The following is a 12,860-nucleotide window of genomic DNA, read 5'->3' as shown; positions in this document are numbered from 1 at the left end:
TGCAAACTCTTGACCTTGGTGTTACAAGGTGACACTCTAACCAGTTGGGTAACCAGCCAGCCTGATATTTTCAGACAGAAATTTTATGTATTTTTGACAAAATTAAGCAAAAAGTGAAACATATCTGCTTAAATTAAAAAAAAAGCTACAAAGAAGTTTTCTGTCTAAAATTTTCTGTAATTCTACCCCAGATAATTAAATTATTTGAAAATTTTTAACTTTCACATTTTAAATTCTAAGATTTTTCACATCCATCAACTGGGGTAGCAGATGATTTATTCTAAATAGAATCTAACTCTTTTTATAAATGGATTGAAAATGAATTAGAATAAGTAAAGGCTCATTTGACAGACTATTCAACAAACATTTACCAAGTGCTGCCTTGCTAGGAACTGGGTACACAATGAGGAAATAGGCATAAATCCTGGTTATTAAGAAGTTTGTAATCTAGAGGGGGTGCAAATGCACAAATAAGTAAAACATGCAGTTTGACAGGTATCACATGTCACACGAACAAGGGACACTGGGAACACAATGGAGGGAGTGACCAGCTTTGCTTGGAGTGTGGGGTCAGGGGGCCATAGAAGTGGCTACTGTGGGTTAGACCTGGGTCACACCACCAGGTGTTTGTAGATCTCTTTATCCAAAAGGGTGTTCAAGCAAGGGAGAAATAACGGATATAGATAACATGAACCTCAAACTTTCAGAATAGGTCAGGCAACCTACAACTTGGTTAGTGTTTTTACCAATTTTTAAAAAGCAGAGGCCAAGAAAATCAAAGTATTACATGATTGTCTCCTGGAATAGGTGGATATGTCACTCATAACACAGCTGTTTTTTTTCTTCTATAAAACTAGCTTAGTGGTGGTAATATTTTGAGCCACCTGTCTTTAAGTATTTGTGGAGATTGTAGATAAGGCCACAAAATGGAACAGTCAACATGAAGTGGTACTATTCATGGGTTTTATCAGCCCCCATCCTTTCTTTAATATCCCCCCACCCCACCTCCTCCTCATGGACCCACACATACAGCTCTCTTCTGTTTCTTGGTCAGACTCTCTATTTAGCTGTCCATCTCTAAACTATCCTGGCTCATTAATCACCTGGCTTACAGTTCATGATCTCTAGATAGCAGTGTTAACTTATATGTGCCCAATTATACACTTTAAAAGCAGTTTAAAAATCACTTCTTACTATAGGAACCCATAATGCTTTACAACTGAACATATTTATAAATTGCTATTTATTAGTTTTTCCAAAGACAAAGAATCCTAAGTGGCCTTATGCAATATGGCACACAAAATATGAAGATGATAAATCTCTCATATACCATAATAAGAAGGAGGGATTAAAAGAAAAAACTACCAATTTCAGAACTAAGGGCTAAACTTTTATGCATGTAAATCAGACAGTTATCCTAGCATCAAGAAATACATCACAAATTCATGATTTAGGGTTTGTTTATATTTTAGTTATCCCATCTTATTTCTATCTTCTACAAGAAGCGCTTTGATCAATAACTTAGTGAAAATGATACATTTCCAAATTTGTCAATTTCTATGAGAATTTACAAATTTTACATTCATATTTCTGTCATGCATTCATTGGAAGACAATTACAATCAAGAAAAAAGGTTGCAATAAACTGACAGATGATCATACTGTATAATATAAGTGTAAGCCAAAGGGAATTTATGACTTTTGTCTCTATTCTGATTTTTATCATTTAAAATTTTGAGACTTCTTCTGCCAGTGTAAACAAAGCTTCTGGGGGCCTTAGAAAACAGAATTGTTAATACTATTACGATGAAGTGCTGTATAATATTTCAAGCATATGTTTACTAATAATGTTTTAAAAAGTCAATTTGGGGAATATTTCCTATTTCATTTACAGAAATTCATTGATGGAATTTCAGGTTTCCATAAAAGGATCAATGGTACTTACATGCAATCAAAATAAAAAGATGGTCTCACGATTTTGAAGGAAATGTGGGGCCCATTTTGAGCAGTTTTCTTCAGAGGCCAAGCTCCAAACACCATTATCCCAAGACAGAAATACATGTGGAAAGGTCATTAAAAACCCAAGTCTCATGGTTTCTTCAATGATTTCTGATGGTTTCTCTCTTCCTCATTCCTCCCACCCTCCTGTGGCCTCTATGTCTCTGTATGTTATTTTTTGATAACCTGGAAGGATCTGAGCTTTGGCTCAGATGAAAAAAAGACAGAACAAGAAACAAAGTTGCTTGAGAGAAGTAATAACAGCTTTAAATAAAAAACAGCCTGGGAATAACATACACGGTCTATGTTAGTACACATAAGCCAGTAACTCATTTTTTATGCTTCTTGTTCTCTTAATTTATGTAACTGGATAGCCCTGCAAAACACGTAGGTGGTGACTTCTGTTCTACATGCCCAAAGTAGAAATTTTTCATAAGAGCAGACCAAGCCCTCAGAGCAGAGTTCAGAAGAATATGAATACAATCTAATTTGCTCAAGTGATCCAGATATTCTGCATAAATTGTCTTGATAAATAGCCCTAATTATTAGTTTGGCCTTGCTTTGTTGCTGATATCTGGACCAAATCTGGAATTTCCAGATTGTCTTTTCTTCTTGTCTGCCACCACTGGCAGCTTGAAAATACAATTTCTCATAAAAAAAAAAGGGAAAAGATAAAATTAAATTTTCCATGGGAAAACTTTCCAGGGTTAAAGATAGCAGAGTATACCCATCAAAGAAACAAACTGTAGAGAGCCAACAGTTATATAAAGACCAAGAATGACATGTGGTTTGAGTTAGCTGGACAACTGCTTCATTGGGCCAAATGAGGCTCAGTCAGAACTATAGCCGAATACAAGTTTTTGTTTTTCTTTCAGATTTTAGGGTCATGAAGAAAGTATTGTACTTTCACAAATTGTCCATACTTCGTAAATAGCGGAGGTGGGGGTTAAGGCAAAATAATAGCTGTTAGAAAGACTATTTGCATCCGGCTCTGTATTATATATGTATTTTATTTACTTGGGAAAGACATTTTTAATTAAAAAAACAGAAGCATCAACATCTCTTGAGTTTTACAGTTGAGGCATGCTAAGACAGAGTAACTATTGTCTCAACTTCAGTCCCAAAATTCACAGGAAAGGTTAATTGGTGCTTATGCCTAAGGAAGGGACTGTGATTAGCTCAGTTTGCATCAAGGATGCAATCTAGGTAAACTGTGGCCAGGGCTTGCCCGTGTGTTCTATTTTATGAAGGGCTTGTTTTTACCTCTAAAAAATAATCTGCACTTTTCCCCTTCTCCCTTTTTAAGGAAACCTTTTTTGCTTAGTCTAATATTAGCTTGTATTTCCTGAGTTTATACCAAGTGAGAATAGGAGGCAATGGGTGGCAAGGGACGGGAGCAGAACGGACGCTTGTGCCAATGGCTATTGCCTGTAATAAAATGTGTCATCCACTCCCATCACCATCACTGGATAGAAAAAGTAAAAACTTCATTTTTTTTACACATGGCTCTTGAACAATCAACACAATCTGTAGTTAACAGAAGAAAACTTTGTAAATTTCATTATGAAGAAATGTGATCATAAATTAACGCATTCGATTTAGCAAACACGTATGAACGTCGTCTGTTCCTAAGGCCAGGTATGGGTCACTGCTGCAGACCCCAGGCTGAATCGGAAAGGACTCTGCTTCCAATGAGCTCACAGCCTGGGAGGAGACAGAAGACACTTCTGTGTTCCCAGACACGACAGGCACTTGGCTCTCAGTCTTTGAATCTTTGCTCAGGCTGTGCCTTAGTTTGGAAGGTTCTTGCCCGATTTACTATCTGGAAAGCTCTTACATATCTTTCAAGGTTCAACTCAAATGCCTCTTCTTTTTGTAGGTGTTCTGGAGCTCTCCTAAGAGGACATTCCCTATTTCTCTATTACAAGGACCCATAGGAATGCTCTTATTTCGACACTTCATATCATATTGCAATCATTTGTCTGTGAATTCAGGTTTGGTCATCTCACAAGCCTGAACTCTGGAAAGCCCCTCATTATCCATCTTAATGTCACCAGCAATGTGGCACAGTGCCTGCAGCAAGGTAGGTGCTTCATAAATATGTACTGAAGTGAATAAAACTGTTTCATAAGGGAGAGAGAGTGCTAAGTATCACAAATGAAGTACAGATTTTAAGAAGTGCTATGGAGCTCCTGAGGAGGGCAAGGTAACTTCTAGCTGAGGACAGGGCATGGTGATAAGCAGAGATCAGAGTGGCTCCTTGAGAGAAGACTGTTTTAAAGAGACCTTGAAGGATGGATAGGATTTGACACAAGGAAGCAAGAGGAAGGGGACTCTAGGACCACGGGACATGAGCCCAGTCGTTACAACAAACAAATGAAACTGAATTGTTGACAATCATGTAAGAACTTGAGATCCACATCAGTATATCTTTTAAAGCATAAACAACTCAAGAAGATGGCTTTTAGGATTGCTTTCAGACCTATTGATAAAGACACATGCACCAAATAATCATTCACGCCTTTATACTCAGCTCCTTTGGACTGAAAAGAGTATCACTTGCATCGATCCCTCTCCAAAGGGGGTCTCAATGGATTTTGGATATTTAAAAAGATAAAATTCATTTTTAAAAAAGGATGATTTGCCACCCCTTAGTGTCCTAAAAGTGTGGGTCAAAGGTTTTTTTTCTGCCATTGTCCTTTCTCACTCGAGGGTGCGAGGGACAGTGAGATGGAAAAAGTCATTCAGCTGTGGCAGTGATTACTGGGGGCCCAGTCTCAGGAAGCGGGGAGACTCATGGAGTGGAGGCTATTGGTTTGGACCCAGAGGGATGGCACCTCAGTGATCAATGAGAACCCAGAGGTGCCCACGGATGAGTCCACTAGAGGTCTCCTGCTACCCAGGCAGCCCAGATCTGCTCTGGGCAGCACAAGCCCACCTCCTTAAACTACAACCTTCTGGTATTTTTAAGAGGGGCTGGAGGAGAGAGTGGGTAATGGTAGGTCCTCAGGTACACCAATGCCTTCAACATTACAAATGAAAGGATTTTAAATGAACGTATCTTAGCTAAAGTATTCCCAGGGTGATGGTTTAAATTAATTTGCTAGACCTCAGGTTTAGAGAGTTTGAGTTCCTGGCTATGAAAAAGTTCTAGTAAATCAAATAATCTTGATTGTTAAAGTAGGCAGTTTTAAAAGCTACTACTTTTTGATTCTTGGAGAGAAAGATTTAAATACTCTAAAAATATTTATATGTTCTTATCAGCCAATACTAAAACTCAGAGGTATTTATGAGATAATAAAAACAGTTCTAAAATCAAAAGCTTACTTAGAGCTTCATAGTACAGCTAATTAAATGATTGTTTATGAAATCGTAGCTCTTTGGCTGTTATTCTACTAAAGATAAAGCACAGATTAAAATAAAATCCACAAATAATCCCCAAACGTTTGGGCAGAGATTGAACCTATAAGTAATAATCCATGAAATTAGACAACTGGCTCATAGCTAATCAAGAGATCATTCCATGAAAATTCCTTATTCCTTAATTCTGTAAAACAGCATCTACCTTTCACCCTCCAGAAACTGCTCTCTGGAGGTCACTAACAAGGTGGCAATCGTGTATGACGATGGCCTTTTTCTGATCCTTATTCTCCCCAGGTTGCTACAGTCGCTATCAGTGGCCAGCCCTTCTTTCTTGCAGCGTTGAGACCCTGGATTCTTCCAGTTCTCCTCGTCTCTATCTCTTCTTTGTTTCCTTGACTGATTTACCCCATTCTCTAAATCATGGTGTCTCCCAAGGCTTCACCCTTGATCCTTCTCTCTTCTTTCTAAGCTCTCTTCTGCCTGTCATCTCGACGCAGATGATGCCCAGCACGCATATCTGGGTCTGCCCTTTCAGTGAGTTCAGACCTGCACTGTACCCGACGCCTGCACCTCCCCATCGGGATGGAAGTGTCCCTTACACTGCAGCCACGACACAGTGAAACCCTTCTTCCCCCACTACTAGCTCCTCCTTGTGATTTCTCTATTTTTACTGATGTTGCCATCTTTCCAGATCAGAAACTCTGTGTGTAGGTTTGATCTCTCTTGCTCTTTTTCTCTCCTTCGTCCTCTGACTCAGTAGCCACTCCATCTCTTTCTCTGCATTGCCACTGTCACACTCTAGGTCATACACTAATTACCTCACCTCCTAGCCATCCACTAAAGTCTCCCAACATGTATCAGGGCTTCTAATCTCTTCCCTTTTCCATCTGTCTTACCCAGTTCCTAAATCATTATTCACAGCATTTAACTTCCTGCTTAAAAAACTATGTAGGCTGACCGGCTAGCACGGCTGGTTAGCGCACAGCCTTGTAACACAAAGGTTATGGGTTTGATTCCCTACTGGCCAGCAGCCAAGAAAAACCCCAAACAAACAAACAAAAACCTATGTGAAGGAAACAATCCTGCACACCACATATGGTCCCATCTTCTCAGCATGGTGAATAAGGATTTTTCTTTACTTTTTTTTTTTAGCGGCTGACTAGTACAGGGAACCCAACTTTGACCTTGGTGTTACAAGGTTGCACTCTTACCAGCCAACCTAACCAGTCAGCCTGATGCATAAAGATTTCACAAGGATTTCACCATCTGGCTCCAACCTGCCTTCCTGGACTCACTGGTGGCCACATTCAACTCTGCAAAACTACGAGCCTTTTTCTCAAAGTACTTGGTTCATGCCCTATGTGCACGTGCTGAATTCTCTGCCAAGAATCGCCCTTTCTTTTACTGTCTCCCTAGGCAACTCCTACTCATCCTGCAAGACCCAAATCAAATGTCAGTCCCTTTATAGCCCTTCCTGCCCAGCCAGAAGTCTAATTAGCAAGGCTTATTTTCCAATATAGCTTTTTTTTTTTCTTTTTTTTTTTTTGGTGGCTGGCCAGTACAGGGACCGAACCCTGGGCTTTGATGTTATCGACACCATGCTTTAACCAACTGAACTAACTGGTCTCTAAGATAGCTTTGTATTGCTGTTGTATATTTACGCATCGTAATAAAAACCCTGCTGCTTGTGGTAAAAACTGTAGCATAAATATAATGCCTGGTGCTTTGTGCAAGGTAGGTAGCCAATAAATGGTTATTAAATAAATGAATTACTAAATAAATGAAATGAGTAAAAATGAATGATCTCCCTATACCAATTCCTTTGGCCCAACTTAAATATACTAGAGAAGTGCTTTTCAAACTTGGATATTCATATAACTCACCTGGAGAATCTTGTTAAAATGCAGGTTCTGAAACAGGAGGGCTGAGCTGGGGCCTGAGATTCTGCATTTCCAACAAGTGCCCAGGTTGCTGTTGGCTTGAGAACCACATTGCATTACAGGATGGGGCATGCCTCTCATGTCTTCCTGGTCTACGCAGGCATAGAGGTTTGTGCTTGCATCTGGCATGTTGCTTGTCCTACTCTATCTGTGACATTGTTTACATGTTCTTCAGCTAGCATGTGAGTTTCGGTGGACAAGACCTGTGTCTACTGTGTCATATGTCCATCTCTGTATTCTCAGCACCTTGCCCAGAACTTGGTGGGTAGCAGATGCGTAAGCAATGTTGGTTTAATTATGTGGTCTCTTTCAGGCTGAACTCACAGCCATTTCCAACCTAACTCTATTATCTGTGCATTCGGGTCTCCTTTGTTAGATGATGTTATTTCAGTGGATCTCTTCCACAGGAGAATGAAAGTAACTGGCTACCCAGAGCCCCCAAATGGTGCTAGAAACCCAAGAGCAAATAAGTAGACCAAGTGCAGCCGTGGTCAGGTACACTGGTGACAGCCACTCTGGGGGAAGATCTGTAGAGGAGACTTGGGAGCTTTGTGATCCAAATAACCAACACACCACCCGAGGCTTTGCCCATTCACTCTGATTAATAAACCTAAGGTGTGAATTTGATACAAATTCTAAATGAAATTTAGGTATAAAAGGTTGAGAACAGTTTTCTTCTGTAAATAAAAATAGCAAGAGGAAGCCCAGAGTCCAGAAGACTTGAAAACTTACAAGACATACCTATTTAATGGCATGCTACAGAGTCTACATGATTTATAGTAAGTCAGGATACCCGCTGGCTGAGTTTTAATTTGATCAGAAGCAGACAGTAAAACTTTTGCTTTGTTAGTGGACATTTGGCCTTTAGATTGAGAAACAGGTAGAAAAGACATATTTACCTGGAAGAAAAAAAGTGATCATGAACGTCTTGCTTTGGGAAAAAATGAAATGCTATCTTGTCTCTGATTTTAACCACTTGCTTTTTCTTGGAGGTTCAGGGAAGGTTAGGATGGATGACAGTTAGCATAGAATAGATTTTTAAAACCCACATTATTAACATTAAGAACTATATCACCATTCCATAAAACTTTATATGCATTCATCCATGTGTAGTTTTATTCTATTCTACAAATAATTAGACCCTATTTGTTGCCAAAACTAAAGTAATTCAGCAATACATGAAAGGACAGAAATATGTCAAGTATAACAGAAAGTTAATGAAGTAAACATATTTATCCTATTCATGAAATTCTTTTCATGACCCTTTTCTGGGTCCAAACAGAACAGAAATAAGAGTTTGAATGCTGATCTGGACAATTGATACACAAAAAATGAATTATTTCGGTAATTATAAGTGCAAACATCAGGCCTTCATCTTTCAGCTTCAGTTATCTGATCTGAAGTAACTGCCAAAAATATCACAAATCTGACCAACTGCAAGGGATGATAAGTAACGGTGTCTCTATTGGTTTCACGCCAAAAGATCAATTTATTCAACGAACTGCCTTTGAAACTTAGTGCTGGGGAAATGATATAAATTAATACGAAAAAGAGTTTCCAAGAATGAAACTAACTGAAAACTGCAAGTAGTTTCTGGAGTAGCATTGTCCTAGTTCGCAGTTGTCTTCACGTTGAAGAAAAGCTCATAGAAATGACAAGATGCCTTTCACCACAGTAAACGTAACAAGAAATTCCAGATAGATTACTGCACAGCTGCTTCCTCCCCTCCAAAGCCCCCCATCCCCACCCCAGCACACTTGTGCCCACACACAGACTCTCTCTCCCATCACTGTCCTGCAAAAATTCTGGCCTCAAAGTTTGACATATCATTGTGATAACGGAACAGAGTAGCAGTTGCCCAGCACAGCTGCAGTCTGAAGGCAAAGGTTAGGAGATGGGAGCACAAAGTCACTTCCAACTATTAACTCTGGGGAATGGTGACTTCTCAGAGCCATGCACCCCTGGGAACACAGGGTTTCAAGTAGCATGCCTCTGCACCCCACAGAGTGCAAATCTCAAAATCAGATTTGAAAATAGAAGAAAACAACAATTACTCAAAATACTTGAGAGGTGAAGTCGCCATAAGCTTTTCATGATTCATGCAGAGTACTCAAATGGACTGGGTCCATTAAGATGGAATGGGTTGCTTAAAACCTCCGAGAACTTGTGGTATCCATGAGCACCAAGATCACATCTTTCCCCATTCTTTCCTGATCTTTATCATTTCATAAATGCATAGTTTTTACATAGTTGTGATCCATAGCCAAATACATAAAATGCTCTTGTTTATGTTTTCTTCCCAAGGGCCATTTGGTCAGATAATTCTAACAGCCCTTTCCTTCTTCTTTGCAAGAATACTGTGATTCTGGCTATAAAAGTTTATCATTCATTTTGCTGATATGCAGACCACAGTAAGTGAGGAGAAACTAGTTTGATTTATACTATGGATTATGCTCTGGAATCTTTAAATAGTTTTTAATAATTTAAAACGGAAACTTAATTTTAATATTCAAAAGTATAATTTTTATAATATACTTGTTCATAGCCCCCACTCCCAAACCTTAGAAGAAGAAGACAAAAATATCAGGAAATAATGTTTCTATGTATATGTCTTAAAACTTGCCAAAGATTTTATACATATGATGTTATTTCTACACCAACCTTATCATAATCATTTCTCACTTTTGATATCTGACCAAAACGTTATCAATCCACTCTTCTGTTGAAGAAGTGAAGATGTCCAGCTTTTACCATTCTGAATAATTCTGTCATGGCATATTATGTGCTCAATAATTAACAGCTGTCATTATTGTTATGGAAATACCTGATGCCAAATGTGTACTCTATGAATCATTTATATTTTGTCTAAATCTAACATTCATGTTTTATAGCATGTTTTTCAAAATGTGGAATGTGACCCATTAGTGGGTCATGAAATCAATGTAGTGGGTCGCAGCCAGAATTTTATAAAAACTGACATAAAATAAAAAAGAAAATATCTGAATGCATTGTATGTGATAAAAGAAAGGATTTTAGTACTGTGAGTTTTAGTATGGCAAGTATGGGGTGTGTGTAAAATGTATTTCTTTCTATGAGCTGTCTTAAGTTTGAAAGTCACTGTTACAAAGCATACAAGTATATTTCTAATGAACATGGTGAAATAAATATTCACTCAGAACAAAGAAAAACAACTACATTTGTTTTTTCTGTAACTAATAATCAATTCTCTTTTATATTCACAAACACAATTACTCCGCTTTGTACATTGCATTAAATGTATTCAAGCCATTTAAAAGTAATTTTCTATTCATTTTCCATGGGCACCATTAGAGAATTAATAGGCTAGCATTTGTTGACATTATTTTCCACAAATGGATTCTCATTCCTCTTGCATTTATCTACCATGAAATAATAATAGATACAGGGACCCTTGATTTTTAGTTTACTGTTCTCTAATGATGACCTATCTCCATGGCAAAGATGTGACAATTCCCCGTTATGACACATTGATCTATAACAAAAGAATATCTCATTGGAAATGCATGAAAAATAATTCCAATTAGTCCACATTAAATACCCACCCATATCCACACACATCCTTCCTCATTAAAACCCTTCAAATGTTTATGAACTCTCTTCTGAAAAGTCATAATGTTATGGGCAGAAGAAATATAGTTAATCAACTTAGTTGTATCTTGCATTGTGCATTTCAGTGTTATGGAGAAAATAGGAAAAGCAGAAATAAAAAGAAACAACAATCATGAGGTATCAATGTTAACATTTGCACAAGAGTTGGAGAACACATGTAGAAGTCCCACCCTCCCTTGAAAAATCACAAATTCTGCCTTAGTATTAGGACTACTATGCTTAATTAACTTAATTAACTGAGGGCTGGTGCGAGAGTACAGCTCTCAGGGGAGGGAGAGCTCTACCTCTGAATGGAATTCACAAATATGTCACTTCATTTCCTCAGTGTGTACTCCAGGTAGCCCATCCACCATTTAAAGGGACTTTCTAGAGGAAGCAAGCGCAGACACTCAAAAGGGCAAGGAAGATTCCGAGGGACCCCACTCACGATGTAACGCAGGTCTTTTACTGAGCATTTACTCTGTGTCAAGCACTGTTCTAGGGGTGGGAGACAGAGATAAGTTTGGGATCAATCAAGTGGGAGAGTCCCAAAGGCACACAGAAGATTACAATCCCATATGCTAAGGGCTATGACTGAGGTGTACTCAAGATACAAAGGAGCCACAGAAGAGGGCCACCCAACCTAGACGGGGAGCCAGTGGAGATTAGTAGAGGTTTCTTAAAGAGATGCTTGAGCTGAGTCATGGAGAAGAGGGAGTGGGGGAGGGTGCTTCCCCCCAGGAACTCAGGTTACACAGCATGATCTATGTTCAGTACACTGCAGTAAAAGTTAAACAACATGAGTTTGGCAAATTTTGAAATAGTAACAATTTCATTTGGTTCAATCTGTTCGATCTAAGCATTGCATGTGCTCAGGATACCACAAGGTTAGGGATTTCTGGAACGCACATGGGAAGACAAAGCTCAGATCAACATCACACGTGGGAATTAAAGTGGGAACAGACACAAGCTGGGGATTTATCCTACTACTAAGAGACCACGCAAAGTATGAGGATTGCCTGGATATTCAAAAATAGTATCCAACAAACTTTAAAACACCAAAACAAAAATTAAGAACATTTAAAAACACATTTTATTCATAATTCTACCACCTTAAGATTACATCTATTTTCAAACCTTCCTATTCCCTTTAATTCTTATCACACAGTTTCTTAATACCTATGCCATCTTAGTGCTCATAAACTTTTGCACTTGACTTTATTACTTAACATTAACTGGAAAATCGTTTTCCATGTAATCATCACCTATGTTATTTTTAATGGCTGTAGAGTGTTTCATGGCATTCTCCCAACAGACAACATAACCGTTTTCTTTCTGTATGCCATGTAGGCAGTTCCCAGATTTTCCTACGACAAATGACATTTCCATAAACATTTTCTGCCTGTACATTTTATCTTATGCTTTCCTTTAGGTAAATTCTAAGGGGTTAGATTACTAGACCACAAGATAGAAATATGTGTACAAACATTTGTGTGGCCTTTGTTACCCAGGTGGAAGAGGGTCTGGTACTTACTGTTTTGCTCCAAGTAAGGCCTGTGGCGTGATGTTCCTTGATGTATGCTTGAAGCTCACTCCAAATGTTCAAATATGACTTCACCCAATCCACATGGCGTAAATCACTTTGTTATAGAAGAGAGCAGAAGAGAATGGAGTTAGGACCTAAAATAAAATTTAAAAAAGACTGGGGGTGGGGGGAATGTTGTTATCCAGTAACTAAGGCTTCCGATGTTGCTGGAGAAATTGTCCTACTAGCCAAGTTAGCGTGAATGTACTCAGAAGAGAGCCCTGGAAGAAAGGTGGACCAGCACTGTCCTGAGATGGGCAGATGGCTGAGTGCCCTGAGCTCCAGCTGTAGAGCAGAGTCCACAGAGAGGGGACCTGACAGAACCAAAGTGACTCAGGCAGTGAAAGG

General features: G+C 38.8%; 1 protein-coding gene across 3 annotated transcripts in view; it reads right to left on the bottom strand.

Annotated features, from left to right (window-relative positions):
- Nucleotides 1–12,860, bottom strand: part of CAP2 (cyclase associated actin cytoskeleton regulatory protein 2) — a 137,351-nt gene that overhangs the window by 21,576 nt on the left and 102,915 nt on the right. For all 3 annotated transcript variants that reach the window (XM_063096988.1, XM_063096990.1, XM_063096989.1), the window contains one exon: nucleotides 12,462–12,567. In XM_063096988.1, the coding sequence (XP_062953058.1) occupies nucleotides 12,462–12,567 (106 nt within the window). The remainder of the gene's footprint in view (nucleotides 1–12,461; nucleotides 12,568–12,860) is intronic.

The sequence above is a fragment of the Cynocephalus volans genome, chromosome 5 (genome assembly GCF_027409185.1).
Source record: "Cynocephalus volans isolate mCynVol1 chromosome 5, mCynVol1.pri, whole genome shotgun sequence".
NCBI lineage: Eukaryota > Metazoa > Chordata > Mammalia > Dermoptera > Cynocephalidae > Cynocephalus > Cynocephalus volans.
This window is presented reverse-complemented; position numbering and strand designations above follow the sequence as displayed.